Source organism: Thermobia domestica, chromosome 8 (genome assembly GCF_964235325.1).
Source record: "Thermobia domestica chromosome 8, izTheDome1.hap1.1, whole genome shotgun sequence".
NCBI lineage: Eukaryota > Metazoa > Arthropoda > Insecta > Zygentoma > Lepismatidae > Thermobia > Thermobia domestica.
Window position 1 is genome coordinate 225647020 of NC_137461.1, and position 23000 is coordinate 225670019.

Below are 23000 nucleotides of genomic sequence, written 5' to 3' on the forward strand. Positions count from 1 at the left end.
ACCGCTTCAAGTACAAAGATATAAGAGTTCTAAACTAGGACCGAGGCTCCCAACGTTATAACTTCGAAGCGAAACCTATGCCCATTGTTCGTACTACATTTGTACTAGAATGTGCCGCAAAAAGGTTCGTTTGTACCTCTTACAGTACACAAAACTTAGAGCTTTAAGGTGGAGAGGCTGTGGAAAGGGGAACCATCACATTTGTTAGCTTAGCAGCACCACATATGAAAATTATAAATATATGCATCCCGTATGTTTGTACTGTCTTTGTACCGGTTTGTACCGTAAAAATCTTCCTTTGTGCAGGTTTGAAATTTGAGAAAATCGAAATATAAAGTGGTCCTCCTAAGTTCACCCAACAAAACAGGACCACTGACAAATTTCTACAAATTTGAAGATTTTGTCTACACGAATCGTTTGTAGCGGATTGTACCGTAAATCCTTTCGTTTGTACTGACTTCAAATTGGAGAAAATCGGAAACTAAAGTTGTTTTGCTGAGTTCACGCGAACATAACAAAACCACGATAAATTTCTACAAATTCGAAGGTCTTTCTGTAAGAATCGTCTTTACTGCGTTTGTAAAAGATTTTATCGTAAATATTTTCTAATGAACCTGCTTCAAATTCAAGAAAATCGAGAAATAAAATTGTCCTTCTTACTTCATGTATAACTAGCCGTACCAGGAAATACATTTTGACAACTGTGAAGACTTTTCTGTACGAATCGTTTATACTGCATTTGTACCGGATTGTACCGTAAGAAATTTCGCTTTTAGCGGTTTCAAACTCGAGAAAATCGAAAAGTATTTCTGTTTGGTGAGTTCACGTGAACACAGCGGACTATTGACTAATCTCTTCAAATTTGAAGAATATGTGTATTCCAATAATAATTACACAAAAATTCGAAAGACACGGAACACAAACCAAACTTTATTTACATTTTAAAAATAAGACCTGTTTTTACATCGACTATTTAAAATATTTAAATAAGTTGTCTTATTAAAGTGCAAACAATATCCGTAAAATAAAGTGAAAGACTTATTCACAATAAATAAAAGAAATAAATTCACATCTAAAAGTTTTGGTTGACTCTTTACTATATAGCAAAATTTAAAACGGAATTTAGCAGGTTTTTTTTTTAAAAACATACCTTCAGAAATAAGTTTGAAACCTAAATTCGAGCGAATTGTAATAGAAATGTACTTAAAACATAATTCATAAAAAGATATTGTATAATCTTGTTTAGAATAGAACCATAGTTACAGAAAAATTTTCACATTTGTCAAAATTTATTTCCTGGTACGGCTAGGTATACGTGAAGTAAGAAGGCCCACTTTATTTCTCGATTTTCTTGAATTTGAAGCCGGTTTAAACGAAAATATTTACCGGAAAGTTTGGTACAAACGCAGTAAAGACGATTCGTACAGAAAGATCTTCAAATTTGTAGAAATTTATCAGTGGTTCTGTTATGTTGGGTAAACTTAGCATGGCCACTTTATTTTTTGATTTTCGTAAATTTCAAACCGGTACAAAGAAAGATTTTTACGGTAGAAACCGGAACAAACGCAATACAAACGTACGGGATGCATGTATTTATAACTTTCATATGTGGTCCTGCTAAGCTCACACATGTGAGGGCTCCCCTTTCCACAGCCTCCTCACTTTAAAGCTCTAATTTCTTTGAACCGTATGTGGTACAAACGGACATTTTGGCGGTACATTCCGGTACAAACGTAGTACAAACGATGGGCATAGGTTTCGTTTCGAAATTACCACGTGGGAATCTGCCCCTTATTTTACAACTCTTATTCTTTGTACCGGAAGTGAAACAATCGAAACTTTTTGCGGTACTTTCCGGCACAAACGTAGCACAAACGATTGGCATAGGTTTTGTTTCGAAATTCCGAGTTGGGGGCTGCCATTTTTACAGCCCTCCACTTTAAAATTCTTACATCTTTGTACCGGAAGTGGTACAAACGAAAATGTTTGAAGTACATTCCGGCACAAACGATTGTCATAGGTTTTGTTTCAAAATTCCAAGGTGGGAAGGCGGGCGAAATATACCTTCAAAAACGGTGGTACCACTGATGAATGCGAAATGTGCCCTCTGTATATTACATATTTTTGTAATCATTTCCAAGTATCCGTTTGCTTTGTTGTTCAGAGAGTAAGACTATAAACTCTATGTACATCTGTCAAAGCCGTAATACGTAAGTACCTTCAACTATCAACAGCCCATAACTTCTTCACTGCTTATGCTAGAAGAAAATTAAACATCGCCTTCATTTTGCGAGAGAACTCTGTAAGTGCAAAACTACGGCACCCATTTAAAATTATAAAGATAGTGCCCTTCATCGTCATGGACATATATAAAGTTTGCCTCATCCCTTTTAGTAATATACAGAGTTGATTTGCTCCGGTCTATATATAGCCTAATCCAATTTTTGTTCGGGTGTCTTCACACTTTTGTATCACTCTGTAGGTATATATAATAGATCATAGGATACAATTTCGGATTACGTTTTAGTAATACTTGAGAAGGAATTGGAGTAGGATAAGTCTTTAGGCAGTGATTACATGATTGGTAACAGCTAGCGGTTTGAATAACTGGTTCTTACAATGTTATCAACATTCTTTCCAATAAAGAAAAATGAAGAAATATTATAACAATCATGACAAAATATGTAAAACTTGTTATTTCAAAATATACTCATACACTTTTAACAGATACGATGTAGGAATGAATTTATTTATTTTTTTCATTGTACTTGCCACTTAGGCTCATCAACAATCTTATTACATTAATAAAACTATGTACCTAATTTTTAAAATCTCTACAATATAATCTTATTTTATTTTTCATACTAACTTTGTTTTGGAATAATATACAAATTACCATAAAACTGAGACAGATGTATTGCAAATATGAAGATGACAATTCTCCTTTCATGACTGGAAATCACTGCTAGAGATAATGCGTATATACAGGTTTAGAGAGAGCATGCTGGTTGTCTCATTTTCTGAAGTCATTTGATGTAACCAGTATAAATTTTAAAATTTCCATTTAACTTGAATAAGCAAAATATAGTATATCTTATAATTAATGAAAGAATCTGAAATATGTACCACTTCTCTATAGGTTGAGCGAGACGCAATGATTTTGAATCACAAGACGTATTTGGATAAACCACTCCTAACTAAAGAAGAAAAACCAATAGCTGAATTTCGGAGATGGTATAAACAATTTTATTCAGAAAACAGCCCTCGATTTAGATAAAACGGAATCAATGCTTGATTAATGAAAATATCTTAAGGAGTTGAGTAACAAATCCTATATAATGTAGAAAATGTTTTCGATTGCATTAATTTGTATACCTTTAGCTTTATATTATAAAAAGAGAGGTAGGAACTAAATATAGAGTACCTTATTAAAATCTCTCAGATACTTAAGAATGTAAAATTTTATATATATATATATATATATATATATATATATATATATATATGTGTGTGTGTGTGTGTAGCTAATGACCCATTTTTAATTGTTCCAGGTATTTGAGTATAACTCACAATACGTAATATTCAAAGTAAACTTAAAACGAAGAATCTGCTTGGGAGATATAATTGAAAATGAATTCTGAGAATCCAATTTCAGGCGACTTAAATTAGGAAATGTGGAATTTATTAATTTTACCCAAAAAATAAATACGATACTAAACAAATATAAAATAAATCTATTTGAACGTCTAAAATATACAAATACGTATATTCGATATGTATATACTTTTTGGAATTATTTTGAATATCTGTTGCTTAAACCCACTAACAATGTTTACATTTTGAATGTATAATTGTGAATATCGAAGTCTACACACACTGTTGTAAATGCACTTAGTAGAGAGGGGACATCTGGGGCTTTTTTTCCTACTGCGCATGCGCAAACAAGCCACGCCCCTTTCACGCTGATTGGCTGGCGCCGGTCACGTGACTCCACCCATTTGGCCCCGCCTACTTTTGGACCCGCACCCGCCCACATGGGCACGCCCCTGGCCACGCCCACCCATCCACCCACGATCTTTTACGACCTCCATTTTACGGGGTGTACTCGTTCTCTTATGATCACTTTTTCAAACCCTATTTAGAAGACTGCGCAACATAGCAGGGATGTACCCATTCTCTTTTATGATCACTTTATCAACACCTAGCAGACGACTACGTAACATAGCAGTTCCAACCCTTATTTTAACATAGCAGAAATTACATAAAACTACGAACACCCTGAACCGTCCAGCCATGTTCTTTTACGAGAGGGTGTATTCCTTCCCTATTCTAACCATAGTAGGGCTGTATTCGTTCCACCCTTATTTAAACATAGCAGTTCCAACCCCTATATTAACATAGCAGAAATTACATAAGACTACGAACACATAGCAGACCAGAGAATACATAAGACTACGAAACATAGCAGGGGTGAATTCACTCCCTTTTATGAGCATTTCTTCAACCCCTATAAACATAGCGGACAAAGAATACGTGTGTAGCATAGCAAAGAGAGTACATAAGATTACGAAAGCACAACTATTTAACATAGCAGGGCTGTATTCGTTCAACCACCTATTTTAACATAGCAGAAATTACATAACCTTATGAACACATTCTCCGCCCCTATTTTAACGTAGCACAGATTTCGTTCCCAACCCCTAATTTAACATAGCAGAAATGACACAAGCATGTCCCCAAACTACTGACCATCATGAACAAAGGTCAAACTCGTAAATGAAGCAACATATTGAGGTGGTGCTTCCACACTTCAACTACTGCATGCTCCAAAAATACCGACCATCGAGGTCAAAGGTAAAATAACTCGAAAATGGAGTCATATATTGAGGTAATGCTTCCACACTTAGTAATTGGTCATCCAAAAATACTGACCGTCGGGGACAAAGGTCAAAAACCCGGAAACGGAGTCACATATTGAGGTGGTGTTTCCAGATTTAGTAATATGTCATCAACTACTACAAGTTCCAAAAGCACTGACCAACGAGGTCAAAGGTCAAATATTTATAACCGCATAACTCGTAAACAAGGCAACATTTGAGATGCTGTTTCCACATTTATTAATAGGTCACCAACTACTACACGTAATAAAAGTACTGACCATCGACGTCAAAAGTTCAAATCCGAATAACTTGTAAACGGAGTAACATATTTAGGTGCATTTTCCACACTTAGTAATAGGTCATCAGCTAATACTTGTCCCAAAATACTGACCTTCGACGGTAAAGTTTAAATTCGAGTAACTCGTAAACGGAGCAACATATTTAGGTTCTTACTCCACATTTAGTAATAGGTCGTCAGCTACTGACGATCGAGGTGAAAGGTGAAATATTTAAACCAGAACAACTCGTAAACGGAACAACATATTGAGGTGCTGTTTCCGCATTTAGTAATAGGTCATCCACTACTACGTGGCCTAAGAGTGCTTACCATCGAGTTGGGAGGTCAGATATTTAAACCAGAATAAGTCGTAAACGCAGCCACATATCGAGGTGCAGTTTCCACATTTAGTAATAGGTCATCAACTACTACATGTCCCAAAACTTCTTACCATCGAGGTCAAAGGTCAAATATTTAAACCCGAATAATTAGTAAAGGGAGCAACGGATAAATTTTGTACCAAGCAGAAAAAAGTGAAGAAATAATAAGTTTGTATTAACCAGAAAAATTTAGAAAACGCCATTTTAACTACCTCAGAATTTCCGAGCCTTTTGGGTTATTCAAATAAACGAAAAAATGGATTTGGATACTAACCAGAAAAAGCGAAAAAAAGACCATTTTATACTATTTAAACAAACGAAGGGATAACTTTTGAGTGAGCTTTTCAATTTTGTAGCAAGAAGAAACAAAGCGAAGAAGAACCATTTTCTAACTAACTCAGAATTTCATATCATTTTGTAATACTCAAATAAATGAAGAAATAAATTTGGATGGAGTATTTAGCTTTGTACGAACCAGAAAAAAGTGAAGAAGGTCCATTTTAACTAGTTCAATATTTCTGTACTACCCAAATAAACGAAAGAATAAATTTGGATAATCTATTTTATTTTTTGTACCAATCAGAAGAAAATCAAAGAAGGGTCATTTTAACTAGATCAGCATTTTATACCTTTTTGTGCTATTCAAATAATAGAGGGGACAAATTTCAGTGGTGTATTTTATTTTTGTGCCAATCAGAAGAAAAGCAATGAAGGGCCATTTTAACTAGATTAACATTTTATGCTTTTTTGTACCATTAAGAAAACTGAGGTTAACTTGAGTAGTCTAAGTTTTTGTACTCATTCGAAGAAAAGCAAAAAAGAACCATTTTAAGTAGCTCAGCTTTTTATACCTTTTTTGCCATTTAAGGAAAGGAATAAATAAATATGGGTGTCCTATTTCCTTTTGTACCAACGAGAAAAAGCGAAGAAGAACCATTTTTAACAGGCTTAGATTTTATGCCTTTTTTGTAATATTTAAAGAAACGAAGGATTAAACTTGTACGAAACAGAAAAAAGCTACACAAATAAACAGAGAAATAAATTTGTATTAACCACAAAAAGCGAAGAAAGGCCATTTCAACTGGCTCAGCTTGATATAACACTTGAGCTACTCAAACAGACACGAAGGAACACATTTGAGTGGCCAATTGAATTTTGTACCAACGAGAAATCTCATTTGTAACTAGCTCAGAACTTCCAGGCCATGTTTTACTATTTAAGCAAACGAAGGGATAAATTTGAGAAAGCCAACATGGACAATTTCAAGTAACTCAGAATTTTATATCATTTTGTACTACTCAAATAAACGAAGAAATATATTTGTATGAATTATTTAGTTTTGTACCAAGTAGAAAAAGGAAAGAATTAATACTGTACTAATTAAGTAAACAAAGGTATAAATTTGTACTGATCAGAAAAGCGAAGAAGGATCATTTTAATAAGCTCAGCATTCTATACTTTTTTGTGCCATTTTAAAAATAATAAATTTATGGTGTCCAATTTCCTTTTGTACCAACGAGAAAAAAACAAGAAGGAGGGACCATTTTTAACTGGCTAAGAATTTTATACCTTTCTGTAATATTTAAACAAACGAGGGGATAAATTTGTACCAAACAAAAAAAGCAAGGAAATACCATTTAACTAATAATTTTTGTACTAACCACAAAAAATATATTTTTATGAATTATTTAGTTTTGTACCAAGCAGAAAAAGGAAAGAATTAATACTGTACTAATTAAGTAAACAAAGGTATAAATTTGTACTGATCAGAAAAGCGAAGAAGGATCATTTTAATAAGCTCAGCATTCTATACTTTTTTGTGCCATTTTAAAAATAATAAATTTATTATGGTGTCCAATTTCCTTTTGTACCAACGAGAAAAAAACAAGAAGGACCATTTTTAACTGGCTTAGAATTTTATACCTTTTTGTAATATTTAAACAAACGAGGGGATAAATTTGTACCAAACAAAGAAAGCAAGGAAATACCATTTAACTAATAATTTTTGTGCTAACCACAAAAAATATATTTGTATGAATTATTTAGTTTTGTACCAAGCAGAAAAAGGAAAGAATTAATACTGTACTAATTAAGTAAACAAAGGTATAAATTTGTACTGATCAGAAAAGCGAAGAAGGATCATTTTAATAAGCTCAGCATTCTATACTTTTTTGTGCCATTTTAAAAATAATAAATTTATTATGGTGTCCAATTTCCTTTTGTACCAACGAGAAAAAAGCAAGAAGGACCATTTTTAACTGGCTTATAATATTATACCTTTTTGTAATATTTAAACAAACGAGGGGATAAATTTGTACCAAGCAAAAAAAGCAAGGAAATACCATTTAACTAATAATTTTTGTGCTAACCAGAAAAAGCGAAGAAAGACCATTTAACTAGCTCAGCATGTTATAACTTTTTGTGCTACTCAAACAAAACGAAGCTACGAAGCTATACGTACCAAAGAGGAATTTCTTTTTAACTAGCTCAGAATTTCTTGACCATGTTGTACTATTTAAAGAAGTGAAGGGATAAATTTGGGTGACCAATTCAATTTTTCACCAACGAGAAATGCCATTTTAACTAGCTCAGAATGTCTATACCTTTTTGTACTATTTAAACAATTAAAGGAATAAATTTGTACTAACCAGATTCAAAGTTTTATATCATTTTGTAATACTCAAATGGACGAAGGAATAAATTTGTGTGACCTATTCACTTTTGTAGCAAGCAGAAAAAGGAAAGAACTAACATGTTGTATTAATCAAATAAACGAAGGGATAAATTTGGGTGGACGATTTAGTTCTGTACCAACCACGAAAAAAAGCGAAAAAGGTCCATTCTGTAACTAACTCAATATTTCAGTACCAAGTAACTAACTCAAACAAACGAAATAATAAATTTGAATTGCTTAAGCAAAGGTCAATGGTAACTAGCTCAGCAATTTGTACCTTTTTGTGCTATTAAAAAAGCGAAGGGTTAAATTTGAGTGACCTATTCAATTTTGTACCAAGTAGAAAAAATTGAAGAATGAATAAATTTTGTTTGCTTCTTTACTTTTGTATTAGCAATTAAAAAACGGAGAAGGTCTATTTTAAATGGTTCAGTATTTATGTACATTTTGTACTACTCAAATAAACGAAGGAATAAATTTTGATGTTCTACTTTCTGTACTACCAGAGAAAAACAGAGAAAGACCATATTCTGCTACTCAAATCCTACTGAGGAATAAGCTCAGAATTTCTATACTTTTTGTGCTATTCAAACAAACGAAAAAACAAAGAATGATAATTTTAATTAACTCAGAATTTGATATCCTTTCGTACTAATCAAATAAACGAAGGAATAAATTTATGTGACCTATTCACTTTTATAGCAAGCAGAAAATGCCCCTTTTAGTTTTGTACCAACCACGAAAAAAGGGAAGAATGCCCATTATACCAAGATGGGTGTTTTTATACCATTTTTTACTACTCTAATAAATTTGGGTGGTCATTTTCGTTTTTGTAACAATCAGAAGAAAAGTAAAGATGATACATTTTAACTAGCTCAGAATTTATACCTTTGTGAGGGATTAAAATAAACGAGTGGTTCATTTAGTTGTGGTGCTACATTTTGTGTATTTTTGTGTTACTCAGAGAAATGTCCACTTTAAACTAGCATTGCTAAATAAATTTTAAATTGCATCTCCCGTCACTAAGTAAGGCTCATAATTGTATGGGTATTGACGTGCGTTTAGTGAATAAGATCTTATATTAATACAAGTTTACGAAATACTAACGGCGGCGCGAAAGTCCAAAGTTTCCCGGTCACTAACTAAATATTTGAACGTAAGATTTAACAAACTAGTGCTGCCCTTGGTTACAAAAGAGAGTTGCGTTATAATTCAATTATAACTTAATTCTGTAGAACATACTTCATAGCAATTCTGGTTATTAAGGGACTAAGACGTACCAAAAAACTGATGAAGGACGAGGAATCGCGACAATAATAGAAAAAAGAAACAGCATGCTTGGCCATTTTGAATCACAGCAGAAGAAAAGCCAGAAGAAGAAAAAGTCATGAGTATTACAAAATGATATAAAATTCTGAGTTAGTTAGAAAATGGTTCTTCTTCGCTTTGTTTCTTCTTGCTACAAAATTGAAAAGCTCACTCAAAAGTTATCCCTTCGTTTGTTTAAATAGTACAAAATGGTCTTTTTTTCGCTTTTTCTGGTTAGTATCCAAATCCATTTTTTCGTTTATTTGAATAACCCAAAAGGCTCGGAAATTCTGAGGTAGTTAAAATGGCGTTTTTTAAATTTTTCTCGTTAATACAAACTTATTATTTCTTCACTTTTTTCTGCTTGGTACAAAATTTATCCGTTGCTACGTTTACGAATTAATCGGGTTTAAATATTTGACCTTTGACCTCGATGGTAAGTAGTTTTGGGACATGTTGTGGTTGATGACCTATTACTAAATGTGGAAACTGCACCTCGATATGTGGCTGCGTTTACAACTTATTTTGGTTTAAATATCTGACCTCCCAACTCGATGGTCAGCATTCTTAGGCCACGTAGTAGTGGATGACCTATTACTAAATGTGGAAACAGCATCTCAATATGTTGTTCCGTTTACGAGTTGTTCTGGTTTAAATATTTCGCCTTTCACCTCGATCGTCAGTAGCTGACGACCTATTACTAAATGTGGAGTAAGAACCTAAACATGTTGCTCCGTTTACGAGTTACTCGGATTTAAACTTTATCGTCGAAGGTCAGTATTTTGGGACATGTATTAGCTGATGACATTACTAAGTGTGGAAAAAGCACCTAAATATGTTGCTCAGTTTACGAGTTATTCGGATTTGAACTTTTGACGTCGATGGTCAGTACTTTTATTACGTGTAGTAGTTGGTGACCTATTAATAAATGTGGAAACAGCATCTTAAATGTTGCCCTGTTTACGAGTTATGCGGTTATAAAAATTTGACCTTTGACCTCGTTGGTCAGTGCTTTTGGAACTTGTAGTAGTTGATGACATATTACTAAATCTGGAAACACCACCTCAATATGTGACTCCGTTTACGAGTTATTCTGGTTTTGACAACGATGCTCAGTTATTTTGGGAGATGCAGTAATTGACGAATGTTATGTTACACAGGGGTTGATAAAAGGGAGCGAGTACATCCCTCGTATTACATAGGAGTGCTGTTAAAATAGGTTTTCGTATTGTCTTTGTAATTTCTGCTATGTTAAAGTAGGGGTTATAAAATTGACCATAACAAGAGAACGTTCATAGTTTTATGTAATTTTTTGGTATGTTAAAATGAAAAAAATGGTCATACTAGAAAATAAGAACACCCGTTATGATGTTGGTAGTCTTTGCTATGTTACATAGGAGTGGTGCGTTCTTAGTCTCTGTGCAATTTTTATGTTAAAATAGGGGTTGAAAAATAAGCCGTTATGTAATGTGTGCTATGTTAAATAGGCGGTTGAAGAATGTGTTATCGATCTGCTATGTTCATACTCTCTGTGTAATTTCTGTTATGTTAAAATATGGGTTGAGAAAAGTGCTCATAAAAGAGGACGAGAACACCCCTTAAAAGTGGTCATAAGAGGGAACGATTACACCCCTATTTCAGGGTGTTCGATTGTAAAATAAGGGGTGGAAAAAGTGACTCATAAAAGGGAACGAATCCACTCCTTAAAGATTATTTGCTCTACTATGTGTTCGTAGTCTCTGCTATGGTAAAATAACATGTGGAAAAATTGACCATAAAAGGGTACGTGTGGAACGAATACAGCCCTACTATGTTAAATATTTGTGTGTTCGTAGTCTTATGTACACCCCCTTTGCTATGTTACATAGATATTCATTGTCTGCTATGTTTATTGTTAAAATAGGGGTTGAAAAATGCTCATAAAAGGGAATGAATACACGCTGCTATGTTTCGTAGTCTTATGTATTATCTGCTCTGCTATGTGTTCGTAGTTTCAGTATAATTTCTGCTATGTTAAATTGTTCAAATAGGGGTTGAAAAAGTGATCATAAAAGAGAACGAATATACCCCTAAAATGCTCATAAAAGGGAATGAATATACCCCTGCTATGTTTCGTAGTCTTATGTATTCTCTGCTCTGCTATGTGTTCGTAGCATAAAAGGAAACGAGTACACACCTTAAACTGGAGGTCGTAAAAGACCATGTCTGGACGGTTCAAGGTGTTACGTAGTCTTATGTATTATCTGCTCTGCTATGTGTTCGTAGTCTCCATGTATTCTCAGCTATGGTAAAATGTTCAAATAGGGGTTGAAAAAACGAATACATCCCTGCTTTGTTACTTAGTCCTATGTATTATGTGTTCTGCTATGTGTTCGTAGTCTTATGTATTCTCTGCTATGGTAAAATAAGGGGTGGAAAAAATGATCATAAAAGGGAACGAGTCCACCCCTTAAAAAGCGCTCATAAAAGGGAACAACTACACCCCTAAAATGGAGATCGTAAAACACCGTGGGTGGACGGTTCAAGTTGTTCGATTTCCCACACGTGGGCGGGGCCAAGTGGGTTGGGCCGGGGGCGGGGTCACGTGACCGGCGCCAGCGAATCAGCTTGAAGGGGGCGTGGCTTGTTTGCGCATGCGCAGTAGGAAAAATACAGCCCCAGGTGTCCCCTCTCTACTCACTTTGCACTGATTTAATTGAATGTAGTATTTAATTATTTATAAAACTACATTATCTCTATGTATAGGGTGGTCGATATAAAGAATGCTGTTTAGTTTTAATACACCATTATTAATCATTACGTAATCAAATATTGCAGTTACAGAAGTCCGATCATCATTTACACTGTAAGTAGTTCATGATCTTTATTAAATCGAATAAGAGTAAGAATTATTTCAAATAAATTAAATTTTGAAATAAATGCTTACCTTTATAAAAGAGCTGGCAGTTTAATATTTATTTTATTTTATGCATAAGGTTACATTGTCAGATAACTAACGTAACTTTGTATGAAACAAAATATTTATTAAATACTTAATACATTCCTAAATGTGATTCTACTATAATATATAATGATTTAATATAAATACATGGAATATTTGTACTGTCTTAGCGTGTGAATGCAGATGTTAAAAAGTGCAATTTTAATAATGCTTAAATATAAGATGGCGTTAGACACTTAACAACTTTATACAGCTTTGGAATATGTCACACACTTCAATCACAATCATTTATGTTATGTACAAAATGTTTTAGTTATTACAACTTAAACACAACGGTTTTATATGTTTGCTGTAGTTGCATATTATTGTTTCATATTATATATATACATTTACATGTATTTTGCAGTATAATATCATTGGATTATTGGATATTTTTATTACCACGATTTGCCATACTAGTTCCATATAAAGAATTGAATATTAATACAATAACGGTGCAGTTTTAGTATTCGGATTCATAGATTGTAAAATATACAGTAAAATTTGGGCAACACTTTAATTTGCCATTTTCATGTCGAGAACAGAGCCGAACCAACCCCTGCGGGGCTTCTAACCCGTTCCTACTACTACTAGTACTAATAATACTACTTACATTATGGATCCATGTAGTAAAACTGCACGAAAATAACTATAGTTTACACTTTTATTGTAAGAAATAATACATATATTATTTATAGCCACAATTATATAAAATTATTATCATAGCAAGATTCTTTAGCAAACTTCAAGCATTTTTAATGTTCTATGTCATAGTTCATGATTTGAAGCCGCTTCTGAATGTGACTTTCCATCGGAACCGAAACTGGAAATGACTTTCCTACGGAGCCGCCAATGGATATGATGTTTCTTGAGAGCCGCCCATGGCCTGGTACAACGGCTTAGATAACACCCCTCAGAAACATAATGGACGTGACTCAAATGGAATCAAATAAAAAAAAGACAAAATTATCGAAATACTGTTTAAATAAAATACTAATTATGGACTTTGAAAAGAAGAAGAAAATAATATTTAAAATACTTATGTTTAAAAAATTAAAATGATATTGGATTGTGTAAAAATAGAAAGGGTTTGTAGTTAAGACGATCTGGCAATAGCTCGATTCTTCCCTGCCTCGTGCTCCGTTAGGTATCGGAAGGTCCGTTGCGACCTATCGCTGTTTCTGTTTAACGTTACTGCTTCTGTTTAGCATTACTACTTCTGTATAGGGGTGCTGCGGGTATAGTCTAATGTTTAAGATCCAAATGGATTTTGGCTGAAGGAACCTTGTTGCTTTTGTTAGTTCGCTGTGTAGTTCAATTCCGTATTTGTTTCTTTCCTTGGATTCTTTTGGTCAGACACCGAGAGGAAGAAAAGAGGGTGAGCAGATTGCGGATGTAAAGGTAAGAACAGACTTTATTAACTTATTATTCTATCCTTTCTGCGTCTTTGTGATATTTAACGTATGTGTTCGGTCGAGTTTTTTGCTCCATTAGGTTGAATAGTCGAAGAATTTTATTTAAATTGATGCTTGTTAGGCCCATTGTTCATTATTGAAACAAAAGTTATTTCCAGAGATTGCAAGACAAAAAAAAAATAAATAAAAAAGGATAGTTAAAGTACTGAATTAATAATTAATTTATTATAAAAAAATACGTCGTTTGTTGCCGCATCGTTCGTTGCCACTCAACTAATACATGCCACCACAACTGTCTCTACTTTCCCTACGTTATATGAATTAACCGTTAACAATATTTGTTACCATAGAAACACCGTATATACTTGTGCGAATATATATTTTAATCAGGGAATCAAGGTGGTGGCCGGACAGGTAAGTACTGAGTGTAAGACTCTCATGTTTTCTGTTTCTCACTTTTTAAAATAAATTTACATTTAGTCACCTGTTATTTTCATACCATCTTTAAATTACCTAGAACAATTTATACATATCAGACGCAACTACTCTTCGCTATTTCTTACAATTTTGAGTGTTAACAATTCTACTTAGAGCGGCTATTGGGCAGGATGGCCGCGCCTTTTTGATTACAGTTAATGCATTAGCTTTTAAATGAATTTCAACATCGAAACATTTTAATGGTAAAGCCAAGGCATGACTTTATAATGGGGACCATAACAATGAATAGCTGAAATGGTTGAGTAGAATAAAATACATTTAAATATTGTTTCTTCTCTAATTTTATATTGTTCTTAATTGTTATTGTTGTTTGATACAATATAGCTCACAATACACAATGGTATGGAAAAGGACAATTAAAAACAATCTTATTTATGAAAACTATTGTATACTGTAATCTACATTCCTAAAAATATATTCGAAAATACATTTCACATGCCAGCATAAAACTGTACATACTTTTGCTAAACACTTCACGGAAATGAAAGAATGCATATGGATGCAAGCTCAGTCGCAATTCTTCACTGATACTAAGTTTCGTCTTATTGGTTATACATTTGAACTTGTATTAATAAATATTTTCGTACCATATTTCCTTACACATTGCTTAAAATAATACAGACGAAACTGAAGTTGCATTTCATATCTCCGTTTACTAATGGATTTCTTCTCTCGGGTGGTTCGTAGTCTTCCTAAAATAAAACTGGAAGAAAACAACATTATTTCTTTCTCAACTATAACAAACAGTACCGGTACTTTGTAGGAAAGCTATTATTTGATAATATGGTTCGCTTCGATGATAAGTGACCTAACCTCAAAAAAAAATAAAAAAATGGACTACTTTGTTTTAATTTACTCTTGTAAATCCAACAACTTAGAAAAAAAGATATTTTGTAAACACTAAGCTATAAGTCACAAACTACAAGCTATTTTTTTCAACATAGGAGTAATATCAATTATTCACGAGATATTGTACTAGAAATTTCACTCATGGAAAATTTCAATTTGGACTTACGCCATCTGGCCTCAAGTGGTCCATATTTGTATCTATTCTAAAGTACGAGACGTAAACACTTTGGAATGAAAATCGCATACACATGTACACACAAACACACACACACACATATATATATATATATATATATATATATATATAGCCAAATGTTATGGCAATACGGATAATTGAGGTAGTTGGGAAGAATGAGGACTAAGAAAAAAAAAACTTATGAGTTATTTGAATGAGGAAATAATAAATGTAAAATGACGATTTTTAGTGAAAAGTCCTCGTTTAGAAATTTAGGATTTTCATTTCCTTTCTTCTCACAGACTTTGTATTGTTCGCTCTTTGTTACGAATATACCAAATATTGATATTGGATATTTTCAGAAGTTTAAACCCCAAATATTGCATAATAATTATCAGAAAAAATGTACGTATAAAATTGTTTAAACTTTCGACCATGTGAGGAATTAGGAACATGCACTACACATTTCTTAAACATAAATTAATTCTTTACGCACTTTCTATATTTTGGAATTTTAATTCCTGTGCAAAATTACATATTTTGTTTCGAAAAAGTTCATAGCTATGAAACAATGTTATGATATTTGTATCACATGCCTATATACATAACTATTTCAGGTACATTTTAATGAATTTTGTGCATATCAGCTTAAGAAATTTCAAACGCTACCATTGTTGTGTCCCATATTTGAATTTTGTCTTCTAAATCCCGTTCTGAATATACGTATTCACTGAAAGAGAATGTGTTGATACAATTTACTAATGCACGATCTTGGAAAACGTTTCTAAGACTGTCAACTTTGCTTGTCTTTAAACGACTTAATGCTCGTTTCGAAAACGGTAATCATAGAGGTTCCACAGGAAAGTATTTAAATGGGATTGCATAAATCCGCGTTTCACGTGCCGTACTCTTTATGTATCAACGTTCATTATGCGTAAGACTGCATGTCATATGCTGGAAAATAGCAATGTAAAATACAATGTCGTTTGTATTCAAGGCTATCTTGACAGTACAGTATTTCCAATATGTTTGTTAATAAGATGCATTGATTTTAACGTTTCAGTCCGCTTTGCGTACTATAAGTTTGCCATTATGGTAGTATCCTCTGATGACCATAGAGCCACATGGAAAAATGTCCATAGGTTCACATGTCTACTCAAGACAACATTTTGAATTACGGGAACAATAAACGTTTTTTTTTTCTTATCAGATTCCAGTAGATTCACCCACGCTTCGTCTAGCGTGACAAGGAACTACTGGCTGTCCCTGACAATGTTATATTTCCGCAGCTTTCAACTATTTGTCATCGTCTGCATAGCACATGAACTTGATACTTGAACCTTTTTACCATGTGAAACTTATCGTAATTATGCATTGTGCTTTCTATTATTGAAAAAAAATTAAGTGAAATCTTTGTTTTACATCCCACGGTTATGCCGGCTAGGCTAAAGGAGACAGTGATGATGAGAAATGAATGAAAGGGTGGAATGAAGAAAGTAGGATGAAACGGGAAAACCCCTAGAAAACCAACTCACGCCTTTCGCTTGATTCGAGTTGGGATCGAACAACCCAGGACCCATGCATCAGAGGTGAAACCTCTACCACTGAGCTACTGCAGCCCCTATTATTCATCGAGATGTTGCGTTCTAACATGCTAGCAATTGGCATGTCTTACTTTCTGCATCAGATCGGAGACATGGGAAGGCACTAATATTGAAATTACCCAGTATTTTAAGACCCAGGAGTAGCAGAGTTAGGAGTTTAGTTGAAGTTTAATACAGAATTGATTTTATCATGTCTTATTTGTTCGGATTGGTATAACTACCAACTTCGTGGAAATAAATCTCCAGCCCAAGTTCGACCTTTCAAAAGAAAACAAAAAAAAAGAGTACTGCTTAATACAAATATTGGAGTTCTTTACACATTATTTTGCCATCATTCAGCTAACGATTAGATGTCATGAAAAGGGTGTCTGCAGTCCGCGATGTGAATAAGTTCTCTATTTTTGCAGAATCGGGTTCAAGTTTAATTTTTGGCACACAAATCATTGATTTTGTGGCTTCTGGAGAAAGTCGCACCACACGATCAACTAGTTCCTCCTAAATTTCTGGCTTGCCTGTTGATTTCCTCTTCCAGATAAAATCACTTTCTTTAAATAGTCAGTATCACTTCTTAATTGAATGTTCCCTTGATGGATCTAACCCAAACTTTGTTCTGAAACTCGCTACAAACTGTTTTACATGAAATTCAATCTCACAAAATGCTCTTCTATTTTTGTTTCCTACCATCCTGATTTACTATCATCCTAGCAGCGGAGTTAGTAACACAACATCAGCTTTGCTAGCCATTAAAACGTCTTGACTTTTTCTTTCAATTAACGTAAGTTGAATTACATTGTTAATAAACAAATGTGAATTATTCTACTTTAAAATCGGGAAAACCATCTACAACAGCTCTTGCACAATGAGAAATGAGGAGAAATGCTTTTCAAGTTCATAGCCGAAATGGGTAGGAAAATCATATCACTTGAACATTTGAAGTGTGTATTACAGTTCGAATACGACAGAACAGTTGTGCAGTAGGGTACAAAGACAATGGAACACTAAGCCTGGTATCAAATTATTTACAAAGTATACAAACATTATTATTGTAAATATTATTGAGTAGACTTGAGTTAGTTTTGAGTTTAACATCTCTTTCAGCAGCTGGGCTATATGAGTCGTCGACCTAATGATTAACGCGGAATCCGAACCACATGAGCTCCCGCTGGAAATCAAACCCGGGGGCTCCCACGCCTGAGGCACGTACTCTAACCACTACGTACTCTAGGCATGGTGTAGAATATCCCTAACTTTCATGGAATGGCATTTTCAAAGTTCGAAATAACTTTCAAGTAACGGATTACAATGCTCTATGAATTGTACAGCTAACTAACTATTATAGTAGGAAGAACTGGTAAAGAATAACTACGTTTTATCATTGATAAAAGTGCTTACACATTGATACAGCAGATTTCAAGTTGCAAATTTGGAATTCTAATTCGAGAACTCAAAATAATACGGATTTTTAAAGAACAAATTTCCGCCTATGTGGCCACCACAAAGATGACCTTTAAATTAATATATTTAGATTGATTTACATGCCCAGTATCAATGACGTAACTTACAGAAAAATTGAATTAAATGTCCTTTCCAGCAGTTTGGAAACATCCTACAATAATACCTTTCTAAGGACGATTTGGATGAATATGTAGATCACCCCAGCTATAAAGAAAACAGAGAAAGTTCTGTCGATTTTTACACACCACCTTCGAACATCGATATATCACCTAAGACGTACCTGTAAGCAGGGGCGGATCCAGGGGGGCGATCGGGGCGATCGCCCCCAGAAGGAGGAACTTTATTGTTTTTTTAAATAAAATCCATCCCAGAGTTTGGAGCCCTCAAAAATAGCATTATGACAACCCATCCCCCCCAGAAGTCCGTCCTGGATCCGCCCCTGCCTGTAAGAACAAAAATAGTCCCCATCAACATCGACGACTTTCTGCCAACGTTCTGGAAGGTCACAGATTCCATCGCGGCAGGACGTGGTGGGCCGTTAAGTAAAGAAAATATCAGGTGTATTTTGTACCTCTACTAAGGATTTGAACTTGTGTCAGGGGGCCGGTGGCTCAGTGGTAGAGCTTTTACCTCCGGTGCTTGGGGTCTCTGGTTCGATCCCAGCTCGCGCCGTGTGAACTTTCTGATGGACAAACACCGTGCTCGTGTGTTTTCTCGGGGTTCTCCCAATTTCTTTATTCCACCATTTCTTTCATTTCTCGTCTTCTTTAGCCTAACCGGCAAAAACGTGGGACGTAAAACTTGAAAATTTAATTTCATTTTGAACTGGCGTCCTCTATGGTGATTGTCTAAGGAATGGAACAGGTGATAATCGGACTGTACAATGTCCGTGGAGTATGGCGTATGCAATAGTATTTCTCATCCAAGGCATAGAATGGTGTCCCGTGCCATCCTAGCCACGTGGAGCTTAACGTTGTCATGTAATCGTAATGTCCCTTTGCGATTCAGAAGTGCTGGTTCCAGAGATTTGAGGTTTTCTTGAACAAGGCTCAACTGCTGACAGTACACATTTGCATTGATGTACAGACCAGCAGGTAGCAGTTCCCGACGCACGATGCTGCGAGCAGTCCACCAAACACACAGGAGGACCTTCTGGTGCAGTGCTGGTTTTGGCTGTTTTGGAACCGGTTCATGTAATGCTAACCAATGATGACGGCCCTGCGGACCGTCGTACAGGATCCACTTCTAATCATATGTCAAAGTAGTAGTGGTCCCCGTATATGCAACTGACTCAGCAAAATTTTTTGTGACGTCATAGGTCAAAGGTCAATGACCTTGGCCCGGGGTCAATGACCTAGGGGTACCTAGGACCACCCCCTCTAAATTTTGGCAGGGGTACCTTGGCCCACCCCCTAAATTTTGGCAGGGGTACATAGGACCACCCCCCTTAAATTTTGGAAATTGCCAAATCTAAAAATTTGGTATGGTAGCCTAGGACCATAGTATGTACCTCTATCAGTATTGGGTGTCTATGTCGTTCCCTTTCATGGGTAAAAAATTGCCAAAAATTGAATTTTCGGAGGTTTTTGACCTAATTTATCTCCTTGGATGAGGTGTTTTTACCCTATATGGCTATATGGGCGTATACAGGGGTCCATTAGCTTTCATAACATATGGGTATATTAATGCACCCCTTGAAAAATTTGGGAGGGGTACCTTGGCCCACCCCTTAAATTTTGGAAATTGCCCAATTTAAACATTGGGTATTATAGTACAGGACCCTAATATGTATCATGATAAATTTGGGTGGTCCACCTCGTCCCCTTTTAGGGGTACAAAATTGCCAAAAATATAAACGTAAGCAATACGTTATACCACGTGTTTGGTTTTCGGCCTAATTTATCTCCTTGGATGAGGTCCTATTACCTTATATAGTTATATGGGCGTATACAGGGGTCCATTCCCTTTCATAAGACACAGGTATATTAATGCACCCCTTGAAAAATTTGGGAGGGGTACCTTGGCCCACCCCTTAAATTTTGGAAATTGCCAAATCTAAAAATTGGGTGTGGTAGCCTAGGACCATAGTATGTACCTCTATCAGTATTGGGGGTCTATGTCGTTCCCTTTCATGTGTAAAAAAATTGCCAAAAATTCAAATTTCGGGGGTTTTTGACCTAATTTATCCCCTTTGATGAAGTGTTATTACCCTATATGGTTATATGGGCGTATACAGGGGTCCATTATCTTTCATAACATATGGGTATATTAATGCACCCCTTGAAAAATTTGGGAGGGGTACCTTGACCCACCCCTTAAGTTTTGGAAATTGCCCAATTTAAACATTGGGTATTATAGTACAGGACCCTAATATGTATCATGATAAATTTGGGTGGTCCACCTTGCTCCCTTCTAGGGGTACACAATTGCCAAAATATAAACGTAAGCAATACGTTGTACCACGTGTTTGGTTTAGACCTAAGTTATCCCCTTGGATGAGGTCCTATTACCTTATATTGTTATATGGGCGTATACAGGGTTCCATTCCCTTTCATAAGATATGGGTATTTTGTGCACCCCGGGAGGGGTACCTTAGCCCACCCTTAAATTTTGAAAATTGCCCAATTTCAACATTTGGTATTATAGTACTGGACCCTAACATGTATTATGATAAATTTGGGTGGTCCACCTCGTTCCCTTTTAGGGGTACAAAATTGTCAAAATATAAACGTAAGCAGTACGTTATACCACGTGTTTGGTTTTTTGACCTAATTTATCTCCTTGGATGAGGTCCTATTACCTTATATGGTTATATGGTTATGTATAGTGGTTTATTTCCTTTCATAAGACATAGGTACATTTGTGCACCCCGGGAGGGGTACCTTGGCCCACCCCTTAAATTTTGGAAATTGCCCAATTTAAACATTTGGTATTATAGTACAAGACCCTAACATGTATTATGATAAATTTGGGTGGTCCACCTCGTTCCCTTTTAGGGGTACAAAATTGCCAAAAATATAAACGTAAGCAATACGTTGTACCACGTGTTTGGTATTTTGACCCAATTTATCCCGTTTGATGTAGTCTTATTACCTTATATGATTATATGGTTATGTATAGGAGTTTATTCCCTATCATAAGACATAGGTACATTTGTGCACTCTGGGAGGGGTACCTTGGCCCACCCTTAAATTTTAGAAATTGCTCATTTTATATATTTGGAATTATAGTACTGGACCCTAACATGTATTACTATAAATTTGGGTGGTTCATCTCGTTCCCTTTCACGGGTACGAAATTGCCAAATTTTAGTACAACCACGTGTTTCGTTTTTTGACCTAATTTATTCCCTTGGATGAGGTCCTATTACCTTATATGGTAATGTATAGGGGTCTATTTCTTATCATAAGACATAGGTACATTGATGCACCCGGGAGGGGTACCAATGCCAACCCCCTTAAATTTTGGAAATTTTTCAATTTAAGCATTCGCTATCATAGTACATGACCTCAATATGTATCATGATAAATTTGGGTGGTCCACCTTGTTCCCTTTCATGGGTAAAAAAATTTCCAAAATATAAACATAATCAATATGTTGCATCACGTGTTTGGTTTTTGGCCCAATTTATTCTGTTTGATGTGATCTTATTACCGTATATGGTTATATGATCATGTATATAGGTTCATTTCCTATCATAAGACATGGGTACATTGATGCATCCTTTAAAAATTTCGGAGGGGTATCTTGGCTCATCCACTCGGTTTTAGAAATTGTTTAATATAAGCATTTGGTATCATAGTACAGGTCTCCAATATGTACCACTATAAATTTGGATGGTCCACATCGTTCCCTTTTCATAGGTAAAGAAATACCAAAAATCAAATTTCGGAGGTTATTGACCCCTATTTAGCATGCTATATGGTTTATTACCTTTATATGTTTATGTTCCCTTTTAAATTTGGGAATTATCAAATAACAAAATTCGGTAAACGTTTTCTAAGCCCATTGTAGATGTTGATGTTCCTCTTATGGCCAAATATTCAAAATTTAAATGTTATTGACCGGCTTTATTATTGAATAAGTACAGGATTTATTACTTTTTTCATAAGACACAGGTGTATTTGTGTACCAATCTTACATTTTGGAAGGGGTACATTTCTTATTGTCGTATCAATAATTGGTAATTGTTCTTAAAATTGGATAGTATCTCATTCATTGGGTAAATCATTATGATCACGTGATCGGTTATTGACCTATGATGGGATTAGGAGTCCAGGACATTGGTACATTGAAACTTTGTAGGATAATTTGATAATGCGTCATTGGTTTTGATTATTCCCGCCAAATATAAACGTAAGCAAGACGTTGTACCACGTAATTGTCCTTGATGAGGTAGTGTACAGGGATTCATTTCCTTTGTTGTGGTACTTCTTAAGTTTGAGTACACACACACTTCTAGAAAACAGTTGGTTCTACTCAGGTAAACAATTGACGGACATTAT

At 34.9% G+C, this 23000-nt stretch overlaps 3 protein-coding genes across 3 annotated transcripts in view; 2 read left to right on the plus strand and 1 right to left on the minus strand.

Annotated features, from left to right (window-relative positions):
• LOC145692479 (cholesterol 7-desaturase nvd-like) overlaps positions 1–3346 on the plus strand; it is a 116825-nt gene extending 113479 nt beyond the window's left edge. The window contains exon 7 of the mRNA XM_081767787.1: positions 3140–3346. Within this exon, the coding sequence (XP_081623913.1) occupies positions 3140–3277 (138 nt within the window). The 3' untranslated portion in view covers positions 3278–3346. The remainder of the gene's footprint in view (positions 1–3139) is intronic.
• A 10360-nt stretch (positions 3347–13706) lies between these two features.
• The window catches only part of LOC145692482 (uncharacterized), a 617057-nt gene continuing 607763 nt past the window's right edge, over positions 13707–23000 (plus strand). Inside the window, exon 1 of the mRNA XM_081767789.1 lies at positions 13707–13900. The gene's annotated coding sequence lies outside the window, so the exon portion shown is untranslated. The remainder of the gene's footprint in view (positions 13901–23000) is intronic.
• LOC145692480 (ATP-binding cassette sub-family C member 4-like) overlaps positions 14694–23000 on the minus strand; it is a 66414-nt gene continuing 58107 nt past the window's right edge. The window contains exon 11 of the mRNA XM_081767788.1: positions 14694–15115. Within this exon, the coding sequence (XP_081623914.1) occupies positions 15068–15115 (48 nt within the window). The 3' untranslated portion in view covers positions 14694–15067. The remainder of the gene's footprint in view (positions 15116–23000) is intronic.